Source organism: Diplotaxodon limnothrissa, linkage group LG20 (assembly GCF_057381915.1).
Source record: "Diplotaxodon limnothrissa isolate DT_005_m linkage group LG20, D_limnothrissa_male_GT1.1, whole genome shotgun sequence".
NCBI classification, from domain to species: Eukaryota; Metazoa; Chordata; class Actinopteri; order Cichliformes; family Cichlidae; genus Diplotaxodon; species Diplotaxodon limnothrissa.
The window spans coordinates 31,693,940-31,708,036 of NC_140615.1; the positions used below are offsets into that span (position 1 = coordinate 31,693,940).

A 14,097-nucleotide genomic window follows, 5' to 3' on the forward strand; every position below is an offset into this window, starting at 1 on the left:
CCATTGCAGAGCAGCTTGAATCCACCTTGAGTCCTCCGTCCTTGCTTCCCTTCCAGCTGGTAAAAAACGAATCGTGACCATTCTAAATAACAGGCATCCAATACTAACTTTTGTCCTTGTTTCTTGTGCATAGCGATTTCTTTTGGTTATATTATATATTCTATATAATGACATATTCTTCACAATTTTATGTTGAAGGACATTATTCCAAATGCATAAAACGATGCAGGACTTGCAGACAGACAGGTAAATAAAAATCTGAGCTCTTTGTTAGGAGTCTAAAGTTTGTAAGAAGTCTAAAAGAAACAAAATCCAAACTTGGAAACTGGAGCATGATGCATACAAAGGAACAAACACAGGCAAGATAAATAAATGCTTAGACGAAGGATAAAAGGAAATTGAGACCATGTATACATATACACACAAATGGACTAATCAGGGGCAGTGGAAACGCATGGGGAGCAAAACACACCTGAACTTAATCAAGGTAAGAAGACAAGAAGCCGGAGTACATGAGACACATAACTGACAAAATGAAACCGAACAGAAAGGATTCAAACAGGGAAACAAACGTCTAATACAAACACAGGGACTTGACAACAAGAAAGCACAGAGACTAGACACAAAAACAATTCAAACAAAACAAAAATGATTCCAGAAACAAGTCAACAAAAACTCAACATACAATAATAATCCAAACTTGAAGAGTTAACAAAGAAAACCAGACTTAAAAACTCAAAAATAAACGGAAAACTTGAAATGAGCCCAAAGAATCTCAGACCATGAAAATAAAGGAGATGTTGAAATGTTAGAAACATTATCAGCTGCGACATTGCACCATCATTGGTCTACTGTAGCAAAATAACCAGACTTTACTGCAACATTGTAGTACTGTTATGTGTAATACAACATATATATGATGATTTATTATTATCTTATGACAGCTTATCAAATTCGAGGTAACCCAGATGCTACCTGCAAGCTGATGAAGTAAGTTTTTCATAAAAATTTGTGGGTAATAAAATGTTTTAATTGATTTTTTTCACATTTGGTGCGACTTTAATCCAATCTACTATCACACAACATAAAAACATATCTAAAAAGAAACTATGGATGCTGGACAGACAGACAAGCAACCAGAACCGATTACGTTCTCCCTTCAGGGGGAGAATTACAGTTATTCTCTCTTACAGAACAGCCTTTAAACTACCAGTGGTAAGCCCATAATATTTGAACAATGATGCATTATGTTTTGCAATTTCGCCCCTGTACACCACCACAGTGGATCTCAAATCAGACAGACACGATGTGATTCAGGTGCAGACATCCAACTTTAATTAAAAGGGGTTTAATAGAACCCACTTTTATTCTACTAGTAGAACCTTTGCATTATTCACAGCTTAATCTGTTTTTTTTAATGTAATTTAATAACAATCAGCTTTCAACAGCAAATTTGAATTTTTTTAGATTAAAACTGTACATTGAATTCTCATTTTTATATACTTATATGGGTTTACTTGAATGGAAGACAGCTGTGATTTGTCGAGGGCGTGAACTTTACAAAGGGAACTTGGGTCACTGAGAAACTTGAGTTTCATTATTGCACATTTCTAGCAATAATTACTTTTGGAAATCCTCCTTATATAACTTCTCTATTCATGCGCAATACATTATTTCTTTATTTAAATTATTGTATCACTAGCTTTGTGGCTGTCTCTGTACTTCAGTTGTCCTACTCAGTGCTCACTGAGGATGCCATAGCTGTATGTGTGTGTGTGTTTGTTTATGGGAAATGGGAGGGTAGAAACTCCTGTTCGATTGCCCACATAGTCCTGAGCAGCAGAGCTGAAAAGGCACATCTCCCATCTGCAGACTTCACACAGAAGATTCTCCACTAGACGATAAGGTCTCAGGAGCGACCTTCCCCATTCAGCTCCTGTGTACGCTGCCACCGCCACTGAGGTACGAGAAAACTCAGTCATTTTCAAGGTTGTTAAACCCCACTTTACCTTTAGTCTAGATCTTAAAGGGAAACACTTTATACATCTATCTGTTGTCAGGTGTGGAAAATCATGTTATTGTTTTTACATAGAAATATATTTTTACACAGAAATATAGATAGAGATCGTCAGTTGTTAGGTTGCATTTAGGTGTAGGTGATTTTGAAGAGATTGGAGGCTTCAAAATCTGACACTTGCAAGTCTGAAGAGGTCAGAGATCCAGCAACACTCTGTTGTGTAATGCTTTACCAGCGTGTTTCAGATTGTGTTGATTTATTTATGCAAGTTTCTGGAGTTTTGACCTCTTTGGATTTTTTTTAGATAGAAGAATGTGTGAAATGAAAAGCACTTTTTTTTCTTTTTCACTGTTATAGACGTGCAAAGTTGAATCTGTTGAAATCATCTCCAGGAAAAATAAGCTATTAATTGGGCATTTTCTGTTGGTGTAAAGGCAAGCTTGTCAGTAGTTTCAGGTTGCAATTTGGGGAAATGTGGGAGGCTGATTTGGATGAGAATAGTAAAGTAAAGGCACTGTGGACAAATTCACCTTCCTCCAAGATGCATGGAGGTGAGGATAAAATCTAAAGGTGTCAAAACTTGTGCAACACTTCTTGCAGAAAGATCTATTTCATGGTTTTTATTGTACATAGCATGAGTGTTTCTGAGTTTTTGACTTCGTTTCAGCTTAGTGAGAAAGAAGAATGCTTGGAATGGAAACCGTCTGTGTTTTAGATGTGCAGAGTTATATATGTGGAGCGTTGTGAATGAAAAACATGCTATAAATCTGAATTCTAAACATATCCATGCTTGCATTCACCTCAACGCGAGGCACTCCTGCTCTGAACTGAACACTGTAGGTTGTGAAATAGTTTTCTAATAACCTGCTGGGCTTTTTGTATTCACCTCTCAAAAACATTTTGAGTAAACCACCCCCTCCTCCTCCTGTGCCCCTCTTATGCAACGTCTTAAAACATAATCAGATTAACCTCAAAATAAATTTAAACCCTGTCAGGATATGAAACGCTTTCCTTTGCTTTTTCACTCCAGAACATGACCATTTTCAACCACTCGCTTGACTACTTGAACGGCACGCCATGGTTCGTCTTCGACTGCACCCTCCAGCTCAACACGAACTCCCGGCGCATCGCCCTCTTCCTGATGTACCTTTTCATCTTCATGGTGGGCCTGATGGAGAACACGCTGGTCGTCTGGGTCAACTGGCGCCGAAGGCATTCCTCCAATGCGGTCCTCTTCTGCATCATCAACGTGAGCCTGTCGGACCTGATGGTGATTGTGATCCTTCCTTTCTTCATGATGGAGGTGACCATGGACCAGGTCTGGCTGTGGGGTCGCTTCCTCTGCAAGGTCACCCACCTCATCTACGTGATCAACTTCTACAGCAGCTCCTTCTTCCTGGCCTTCATGACCCTCGAACGCTATTTCTCACTGTCAAGACCGTCATCGTCAAGCTTCTTCCCTGCGGGAGGCCGGAAGCGGTGGGTGGTCTGTGGGGGCCTCTGGGGGCTCTCCTTGTTTCTGGCTCTGTTAGAGAACGTCCATGTGAATCTTCTGGAGTGGGAAGAGCCAGGTTGTTACATGCTGCCTGAATACAACTACACCGAATGGTTCGTCACTGTGTCTTTCTTGTGCCTGGTTTTCCAGTTCCTGGTCCCCGCTGCTGTCATCATTACCTGCAATGTGCTGATTGCTCGTACAGCCAACAGGGCGACGGATGTGCAGAACCGACGGGATGTTTGGCTGGTGCACGTATACTCCCTTGTGTTTGTAATGTGCTGGCTCCCCTACCACTTGGTCATGTTCTTGATGATAATAGACGACCTTGAGCCCTATGTATTCAGCTGCAACACGGTGGAAGTGCTCTACTTTTCTTTCAGCGTGGTGCAGACCATTTCGCTTTTGCACTGTGTTGCCAACCCCTTCCTCTACAACTTCCTCAGCAAGAGCTTTCGGAACAACCTGATCAACACCATGTTGAACTACATTCCCAGAGAGGGGACTGCAGAACAGGTGGGACCCAGAGTCAACGCCAAAACTGCAAATGAGGGCGGTACAGACCTGGGAAAGCGGAGTAACGCCAGCACCAGCCATTCTGATGTTGGATCATAAGATGAAGCTGAGCTAAGGATCAAGTAAGCTCCAGTCGCGGTATATTTGACCGAACTAAATTCAGCCCTGTTGCTTCCAAGTATCACAGGCATCGATCGGGCTCATACCTTCCTCTCATAGTCCACTTCCTGTTTTGTTAAGCATGTACCTGATCAGTTTCACACACAGGAGGGCAGGAAATGTTTGATGTCTTCCTGCAAAGCTGCTCAACTCACACTGGAACTCATGGCACAGTGAATGTTCCAGGAATTCGTGTCAACAAAATGTGCTGCAGTGCCCCACAGGAGAAATCCTCATATCAGTATACACAAATGCAAATGTGAAAATGTAACTGTTTAATTGCATAAAATCAAAGCTTAATGTTACTAAATGCTTATTTATCTGGATGCTGATGTAGTCATACCTGTAAAAAAACAAAACAAAACAAAAAAACAATAAAACTCCCTTAAACGCTGGTGGTTTCGATCCAAGCTGGAAAAGCTGAGTTGGCTTTTGTAAGATGATTTGATGATGACAAAGCACAGCCACTCATTTGGAAACTTGTTTATTTTAACAAGGAAATTTGCCTTTCTTGCAGATGGCTTGTCCTTTCTGCTCATCTTTATTACATTTACTTCCGTTTCTGGAATGTTTCATGTTCAACAGGTTAAACAATAAGAAGGCAGGGGGGGAAAAAAGAAGCGGGGTCTGTGTGTCCACAAACGGCACAATAACAGGAAGAGACCAGGCTTTGCAAGGGCAAAGGTCTGAGCTGCTGGAAACAGGGGAAGCAGATTTCTGCAGATTCATCACTGAATTTCTGATGATGGAGCAGCTCATCCAACAGATAAAAAAATAACAATAATTCAGAGGTGATAACAGTCTTCCTAGAGGCATTTATTGCAAAAACAATATTAAAAAAAACATATAAACATATTTAGCTTTAGAAATAGACAACGAAAGGCATAAAAATAATAAATAGTTGCTGTCATAAATATGAGGTAAGACACAAAAATCGCACAGAAATGTGTAAATGGGCACTTCAATGTCACATTTCTACAGCACAACATACGTCACACGCTCTAAACAAGTCAGTATAGCTTGTGTTTAAAATGGAATTAGTCTGTGTAAGTTCAAACGCACACCATTATGTTTCAAAGACAAAAATATTCTCTACTGTGGATTTGTTTTATCTGAGTGAAACATGCACCATAAGAACAGACTAAATAAAATTGTAGGGTTTTAAAACCGTGACTGCAAATAGAATTAGTATGCTACAAACGGCATGCTACTTCAATATGCAATCAGTGTAATTACTCTGTAATTACAATCACTGACATCAAAAACCTATCCTGATATTACAGTAGATAAAATCTGCTGCATAATACAGCTGCCTTCTTTCACCTGCTAACATCAGGATACACTGCCACCAAGTGGCTTCTTCTTATCTTAGTTCAAACACACCAAACCTGCAGTTTGAACGGCATCTAACAGAAAAAAATATGGCGACCGCATTATAAAAATCCAGGTAAACACTCAGTCGATCAACAGATACAGAAATAATCAGATGTAAGTGAAAAATAATCTATTTCTTTACTTCTATTCTATAAAAATACTAATTTTGTGTTTTAAAACAGTGATTCCCAGCTTTAAAAATTTATTTTCTGGCCTATATCAAAAAAAGAAAAGAGAAAAAAAAGAGAGGTTGATGCTAGAGTTCTCGGAGGCCTTTTTAAGGGGGGGGAAGATCTCCTCAAAAACCAGCTGTAAGCAGCAGGGTTGCATCCTCCTGCAGAAATGTGCCTGTCAGCATAGGAGCATCACTGCGATGACTCGCTTCAAGCAATGAACCTCCAGTTTGCACAGGGATGGTTTCAACCATACAGTTTTACATTACTAACCACATCTATGGCCAGAACCTCTGGCTAATGACTGAAATAGGCTGCTTCTAACAGGTGTCTGGGTGAGGAGCTTGGTCATTAGGGAGGGACGACTCCTCCACGTCAGTGTCTCCCAGGATGAGCTGGAGGAGACGGCTGAGAACAGGGAAATCTGAGTATATCTGCTTAGAGTGCTGCACCTGCAACCTGGACCAAGCCACTGAGGGATGGAATTTCTGCCCTTTACGGCTCAAAAAGGGTATATCTTCTCATACTTATATTGTGAATGATTAAAAGTGTCCCCACTTTTTTTTTTTTTTTACATATTTACTAAAACTCAAAAAAAATTCTTCACATGTATTGGATTTTAGGGAATCAGTCGCCATTTACAACACACATCACGAACACAACCAATAGATACTGCAGCTGACTTTATCCTTGTTGCCTTGACTCCTCTCTCCTCTGCTTGGATCTCTGGTGGAAGGGACCAGACGGAAGGAGAGGATGCAAGGATGTAGAAACTAAGAAATGAGAAAGGGGGGATGGAGTTGGCCAGTGGGGGTGAGGTAGCTGGGAAGACTTTGTTAATTAAAAGTCTAGGGAAATGATTCTTCCAGCTGTTTTACTCCCAAAGTAGCATCCTTCTCTGTTAAAGTTGTTGGGGAGACTCATTTATGTGCTGACTGGACTCCTGTACTGGGTGCTAACTTACACACACACCCATAATACTCCAAAAACTGTTCATTTTGTTTTAGTCAAGTTTAAATAGTGTTAAAAATTCATTTTATACAGTTATCAGTCAGTTAGTGTGCACTTCCAGCAAGAGTTGACAGTTTTTGAGGCCAGTTTTGCGCTTTTTACATTTACCCGTAGCATTTTTATTAAAACTATTGTCATCATTTTAGCTCAAATAATCGTAGTCGTATATACTGATAATTTATTAATGTAATACAACCATATTTTAGCCTTTTCATGCACTATGTTCAGCTATTTTAACTAAGATTTTAAAAGGCTTTACCTTACAATAAAAGGCACTTACTGCTACATAAATACATCTTAAGTGAACTGTTTTGAATTAACTAGTTGTTGTTGTGTTAGTGCAGACAGCTTTTCTATTATCGATTTGTAATTTCTAATTTTTTTTCTAAATTCATTTAAGTAAAATTTGGACTTACACAAAGAAGACACCGCTCAAATCGCGATGTCATTATTACGTGAAACCCCAGAGCCCCTCAAAAACCTGCTACGTGCCCCTCAGTGTGACTCGTACCGCTCTCTGTTTGGGAATCAATGCTTTAAAACACTGTGGAAAGAAAATAATACATTTATGAAAATATTTCGTGTTTGTCTACTTTTCTACATTGAGGTAATTGCAGTGTAATTACACTGTAATTACAATCACATATTAAGACAATCATTTTGATGATGCTACTTTTTTTTTTTTTTTTTTAAACAGACTCAGTCAAGAATCTGACCAGTGCAAATGGTCTTTAGTAGGAGAATCGTCCATCTTTAATCCATAGTAATGGCTAGTTTTAGAGTTTTTAGGTTTTGTTCTTATGTAGTTCTGGTTCCATTTGTGTGTTTGAGAAAGTTAGCTGGACAAAATAAGCAATACTGAGATCTTTTACAATAATTTAGAGACTACGTGATTAACTAAAAACATTAGAAAAATCACTGCACTGGGCTAATAACAGTGTTTATAATAATATTTCAGCCAAAGCATCTTGTGCCAGGAAATGAAAAAAATCCTCCAAATAAAAACAAGAATGGAAACTTCTAGCGCTTCTGACTTTTTTTTAAACAGTTAGCCGGCATTAAATTGATGTAACAAGACAGATGTGCATGAGTCATCAGTAAATGTCCTATCTGTTGATAGGTGCTAACTGATGTTGGTGCATCAGTTAGCTAAAGCTCTAGTCTACTATCAGCAGCTTGTGGTCCACGACAACCAGACACAGAGGAGGCATCAGGGAGGAAACGAGGAGCTGATCAGGTGTCCACAGTGGGCAGCGGTTCTTTAGAGTGATCATTGTACATGAAGGTCTGCTCGATGTTGAAGTCCGGCGGTAAGTGGTCCTTGTGGAGCTCCATGTGTGACGACACCAGCTTCAGCGTGGAGAAGTAAAGGCCGCAGACGGTGCAGCGGTACATCAGGGCGCCGGCGTGCGTCTTCAGGTGGCAGATCATGGTGGAGCGCCCCCTGAAGAAGCGCAGACACACTTTACACTGGTAGGGTTTCTCCCCGGTGTGGATACGGAGGTGGTAGGTGAACTCCCCCGAGTGAGCGAAACGTTTACCACAGTAGCGACACCGGTACCACTTCCCACGCACCCCTGCAGGTCCGACACCGCTGTCCTGACTGGAGCTTCCGTTCGTCAGGACTCCAGAGGACACGCCGTGCATCGGCCCTTGAAAAAACTTGTCTGACACGCTGATGCCCATTCCCAAACCCAAACCGAAGTTGCTCATTTTAACGAGCCCGCTGACGTCCCGTGACGAGGAGGAGGAGCAGGAAGACGGCGGGCACTCCAGAGACTGATCCGCTTTACGTTTCCCTAACCACCCCTGGCCGCCAGCGGTTCCTCCGCTCCCCGTGGAGTCGCTGGTGTGCAGACTGAGGTGGTACTGAAACGCAGAGGACGAGCGAAACGTCTGCGGGCACAGGAAGCAATGCAGCTCCTCCGCTCCTCCTCCACTGCCACCTCCATCTGCTTTGACTCCGTAAGCCCTCAGCGCCGACTGCTCTCTCTCCTTAGCTGCCGCCTCCTCAGCGTGCACAGCCATGTGTCTGTCCAGCAGGGCGCGCTCTACAAAGCAGCGGGCGCAGTGCGGGCAGGTGAAGACGGGCAGGGAGAGGTGGGCGAGGGCGTGCCACAGTAGGGAGCACAGGGACAGCTGGGGGAGGTGACACACGCCACAGCTCAGGCTCTGGGGGCACACGTGGCTCAGCAGGTGGTCTTTGAGAGTCTGAGGAGGAGAGAAACACAAAACTAAAAGTTGAGGAGCCTCACTGAGGAAGCAGGTGTGTAGCAGGGGGACTCCTCATTCTTATTTCCTGCTCATGTTTGCCACCAAACCGGTTGTCAGGCATTGTTCATACAAACATCAGACTTCCTGTGGGTTTCACTGTGAACTCAAGTCTCACTTTTGTGCTTCTTAGACACACCTGGTCCTTGCGTTATTTACAAAGTAAACGCTTCAGTTAACCTTAAAGTGAACCACAGTGAGCTCATTCATGACACAGTTTAATGAACGAGAGCTCGACAGCATGTTGTGGCTCACAGAAAGAGCCTACAAAGGCCAACGCAACATTTGGGGCTTTTTATCTTAATAATTTGTGAATAAAACAAAAGAACCGCTTTTTAATGAACTGCCCGACTTCATTTCAGTTCATGGAGATAGAAATGGCTGTAATTTCTTAACGATTAATGTAAAAATCAAGTCCGCATTTATCATAACTAAATAGTGTCTGTTTACATATGGAGCCATTTATGTATCAAGCAATCGTTTAAAGTGTCTGACTTATGTCAAAAACACTCCATAAATATCCACTAACCTGGAAGTCCTTGCTGAGGGATTTGGTGCATACAGCACACTGCAGCTCTTGGCTGTGGCTGCTGTTGGTCAGCGCCCCCTGTGGGATGGTGTAACTGGATGCTGTCTGGCGGTGGTGCCGCAGCAGTTTCTTTTGACTGCAGAACTGCAAGTGGCACATGTCACAGGTGAAGAGCTGCACTCCCACATGGGTGAAGGAGTGGGCGATGCCCGCAGCACGGTCTGGAAAAGAGGCTCCGCACACCCTGCAGAGCCCCAGCTCCGTCAGGTGCGTCTCACCGTGTCTTCTGATGGCAGCTGGATCTGCTGGGAGTGCCACTGTGCAAGCTTTACATGTCACCGTGCTTCCTGTCACCTGGAGGAGCAAAGACCATTATTTCCTATGTGGAAAAAAAATAGGACCCATCCCTGTGTCCTCTGAAGGTCTGTAGCTCAGAAAACGTTCAGAGCACGATGTCAAATCTTGGTCGCTTCATTAGAAATACAAACATTACAGAACTTCAGCTGATTTGATTTTATACAGAATGACTTTTTACATGAACTACTCTACTGCTCACAAACAGAAACATTACCTGGCTACTCGCATTCCCTCCATCTCCATTCTCCACACACACAAGGTCATCTTCATCCTCGTCCTCCTCCTCTCCCTCCTCCATGAAGTTCTCATCATCGCTCAGCTCGATGATCTCTCCTGCCAACTGTCTCCACTGCTCTTCCTCTGTTCCCTCCACTGCTCCATTACCTTGCAGAGCCTCCCTCTCCTCCTCAGTGTCTCCTTCCTCCACTTCCCCAAACATCAGCCTGCTGTCCTGCTGCACGTCGACGACGCCACCTTCCACCGCTGCCACCTGAAGGCTGCCTGGAGACTCTCCTGAGGATGATGTCGGGGCGCAGGCTTCAGCGCCAAGCTGAGCTGAAGAGTCAGGGAGGGAGCAAGACTCAGACGTAACAGGGTTGCTGCTCCGGGACAAAGAGTCGCCCGCGCTCTCAGAAACCATTTGACCATCTGTGTCACCGTCCTCACAGCAGCCTCCCGCCTCCCCATCGTTCAGCCCGTGTTCGGTCTTCAGCTGGAGCACAGGTCCCACAGGCTGCAAGCCGTCAGCCTGAAGGCAAAGGCTGCTGCTGCTGGTGGTTAAAGGCGGTCCTCCTGGTAACTGATGATCTGCTCCCATCTGCCCGTAGCCGATATGTGACTGGACATCTTCTGCCTTTAGGTCCAGAGACAGAGGCCCGGCTTGAACTTCGCGGCCTGACCTGCCCATCCTGATTTGGAAAAGAGGGGAGGGAGCAGCAGCAGGAGTCGGGGCAGCAGACGGGCCAGCCGATGAAGACAGAGAGGAGCAGGAGGCGGCGGAGGAGCACACAGACGGCACAAAAGCTGCACTAACTGCAACCACTGTGGGTGGAGCGGCCACCATGCTGGAGTCCAGGGTGACATCACCGGGACTGCTGACATTGCAGTTTGCAGACACAGAAGCCTGCAGGTCAGGGAAGGTAGCGTGACAAGCCTTCACCAGTTCACTGACCCCGAGCCGCTCGGCCAGCTCGTACAGGACCCCGACATCTATGAGATCAGTCACTATCTCCCCGGTGTAGACAAATGTCAGCACTTTCTCAAAGTTAGCTGGGGAGATAAACTCCAAAGAGAAGGCGGCGCTGGACGCGGTGGGAGTTCTGGTGAACAAGTTGCGAAAGTACGTCCCGGCGCAGGCCAGCACTGCACGGTGGGCTGCGAATGTCCGGTTGCCAACTTGCAGGAACACATCACAGTACTGACGTGATTGGCGGCAACGGTTAAGCTCAGAGAGAAGGCTGGCAGCGTGGCCGGGACACTGCAGCCGGATCCTCATCCCTGCCGCAGCTCCTAATGCACTACAATCCAACTGCAGGGAAGGAAATGCAGAATCATCAGAGCAGTACAGGGGACAAATATTCGGTGATTAGTCATCCATCTTTTGGTGGTAGATGGATCACTAATGAAAATGTATTCATACGCTGATGCAGTGAAAAGACACAAACAAACAAACAACAAAAACAGCGTGATAATCCAGTTGTTAAATATATAGATAAAATGTGTTACTGCATGATAAAATATGTAAAGTGGCTGTCAAAAAGCAGTCCAGTATGTGGCAACCAGTTTTTCACTCCAGTTTTTATAAAACAGGTTTAACAACAGTTTAAATCTAAATTCTGAGTTTTCAGATTTAGAATCGGTTCAGTCTTCTCCGATCCACTCTGAGGTAAGCTGTATGAGGAAGTAATGAAAGAAATCCATTAATTGCACTCTGATACCATGATTCGCCATGGGAACAGGTAAATAAAGCCCCCATTGTGATCGAACAAACCGGGGGTTATGAATGCAAGGTCTGAGGGATCTTTCAGCAATGGTTTCTGGAGAACTGGTTTGTCAACAGGCTGTGATTTTATTACTGTTGATCTCTTATCTTAAACACAACCTGCTCCAGAGCAGCACAAGTTACCATGGTGACATAAGACGTGAACCACCATCATATCAAGTTAAACCTGAAGTTAGTTGGATGATTCATAGTACATTTCAACATGATAGTCAACATGTATGCATCTCCCATTCTGACTTTTATCTTGGACTCTCTGTCGGAAAGAAGGAATTTTAGCTCCTCCCCCGTTACAGAAACCTTATTCTGATTGGCCCCTCACTACAAACAGAAGGTTTGAACTGAAAAGGGGGGGGGGGGGGGCTATTAAGGATACCCTTTCCCTGACATTACAGAGAGTCAAAAATAGAAAAAAAAAAGTTATTTTAAACGAACTGTTTATAGCAGTCTGAGCTCTTAGCTTATACGGATTACTCTCATTGCTTGAAACTTTGGCCGTGTTTAACAGGAGCATTTATGTATGTTCTTTATTTATGCATGGCAGAAAATAAAGAAAAGCAGTATAGGTTCACTTTTATAAATAACAGAGGTATTATAAAAATGACAGTTTACTCCTTTAGATTCTATTTTTTAAGCATTTATGTTTTTGTATAAAGAAGCAGGATCTAACTGTTCTGCAGTAACAGATGTTGTAAATTAAATTTTCTTTTTTTCTTTTTTAAACGGTGTTAACGCGTTGTTTTTGCTGCTCTTTGTGTTTAAAGCACAATTACTCTTAATTTTCCGCAGTTTAAAAAGAAGCTAGAGGATCCCAGACAGTTTTTTCTCTATCGCAGACAATCCAGACACATTATGGTAACTCTACTCACCCAAACCAGAGGTTTTATTAAAAAATAATCCTCCTACTGTGAGCGCAGGCCCGCTCGTTGCTGTTACCATCACTCACCCATTGAGACGTGTCCGCCGGCGCTCAGAAATCCCCTTTTCCTTTTTGTTTTCATTCGGTCTGCACCGCTCAGGCACTCATTCTACATTTTAGAAGCCTTTGCTCTTATGGTCCATCCATCCGTCGCAGTTTGGTGACGCATGTCAACAAAGCTGAGCGGCGTTGCCCCCTGCAGGCCGGAGGCGTCACTGCAGGGAGGAGAATTCATCAAGTTTCAAGACCACTTGAAAAATGGCAAAAAATAAATAAATAAATCATATTTTGCATGGTTGGATGTTAACAAGGTTCCAAGTTGAGCTTCAACATGCAACAAGAAGAAATGGGAGTGAGACAAAACATTTTTTGATCATGCAATTTATTGAAAACAACACTTAAACTGAAACAGGCTGTTTTGACAGCTGATCAAAAGTTTAAGACCATATGCCTTTAAAAGGCCAATCTGTGCAAAAATATGGATTCATTGTCATTTTCTGTCAGGCAGTCACACTGCCATGGCAGTCTGATGGCAAAAGCAAAAAAAACCTTTCCCTTTTTGAACATGGTCAGGTTGTTAAACTGCATAAGTGCGCCATTGCTGCTGAGGTGGGACGCAGCAAGGCAGTCATTTGGAATTTCCTAAATGATCCTGAGGTTTATGGAACAAAAAGTTAAGTGGAAGACCCAAGACAATTTCACCAGCACGGAGCCGGAGGATCCAATTGGCTGTCCATCTGGGCGATCCCCGACCCAAATTAAGACCCTTACTGGTGCTGACTGCAGCCCCACAACAATCAGATATAATCTGAGACAGAAGGGCTTAAAAAAAACCCCCCAAAAACCTCATCTCCTTGAACGCCACAGAACTGACTGTTTGGACTTTGCAAGAGAACACCAAACATAGGACATTGATCGAAGAAAGTTTTATTCTCTGATGAGAAAAAATTGAACCTTGATGGTCCTGATGGTTTCCAAAGTTACTGCCACGACAAGCAGATCCCACCTGAGATGTAACCATAATGGTCTGGGGTGCTTTTTCCTTCAGTGGAACAACGGAGATTCAGGAGGTGTCCTGCAGGTTTTAGATATGTCCTTGATCCAACAGCTCATTTAAATGGCTAAATCACCTCCTCAACATGTCTTGCAGTTCTCCGGAGCCCTGGTAATGAACTAATCATTTGATTCAGGTGTGCTGGCCCAGGGTGATATCTAAAATCTGCAGGACACCGGCTCTTGAGGTCTGGAGTTCCCCAGACCTGCTCTAAATGACCGAG

At 43.4% G+C, this 14,097-nt stretch overlaps 2 protein-coding genes across 2 annotated transcripts; one reads left to right on the top strand and one right to left on the bottom strand.

Annotated features, from left to right (window-relative positions):
* Nucleotides 1-1,911: 1,911 nt before the first annotated feature.
* ackr5 (atypical chemokine receptor 5) lies at nt 1,912-4,222 on the top strand. The gene is made up of 2 exons (XM_085345246.1): nt 1,912-1,962; nt 3,048-4,222. Exon 2 carries the CDS (start codon nt 3,051-3,053, stop codon nt 4,125-4,127), a length of 1,077 nt encoding a protein of 358 aa, XP_085201372.1. The 5' UTR covers nt 1,912-1,962; nt 3,048-3,050; the 3' UTR covers nt 4,128-4,222.
* Nucleotides 4,223-7,978: 3,756 nt separating this feature from the next.
* On the bottom strand, nt 7,979-12,907 carry zbtb39 (zinc finger and BTB domain containing 39). Its single transcript, XM_085345374.1, has 4 exons — nt 12,848-12,907; nt 10,117-11,430; nt 9,546-9,899; nt 7,979-8,956 (listed from the first exon to the last, which is right to left on the bottom strand). The coding sequence occupies exons 2-4, from the start codon at nt 11,395-11,397 to the stop codon at nt 7,979-7,981; spliced, it is 2,613 nt and encodes an 870-aa protein (XP_085201500.1). The 5' UTR covers nt 11,398-11,430; nt 12,848-12,907.
* Nucleotides 12,908-14,097: the final 1,190 nt, after the last annotated feature.

What these genes read in the sequence shown, in the direction of transcription:
- ackr5 (XM_085345246.1), top strand. Translation starts at nt 3,051, where the DNA reads ATGACCATTTTCAACCACTCGCTTGACTACTTGAACGGCACGCCATGG.
- zbtb39 (XM_085345374.1), bottom strand. Translation starts at nt 11,397, where the DNA reads ATGAGGATCCGGCTGCAGTGTCCCGGCCACGCTGCCAGCCTTCTCTCT. An exon ending in GAGGGAATGCGAGTAGCCAG is followed by an intron (nt 9,900 to 10,116) that starts GTAATGTTTCTG and finishes TTGCTCCTCCAG; the next exon opens with GTGACAGGAAGCACGGTGAC. An exon ending in CCCTCAGCAAGGACTTCCAG is followed by an intron (nt 8,957 to 9,545) that starts GTTAGTGGATAT and finishes TCTCCTCCTCAG; the next exon opens with ACTCTCAAAGACCACCTGCT.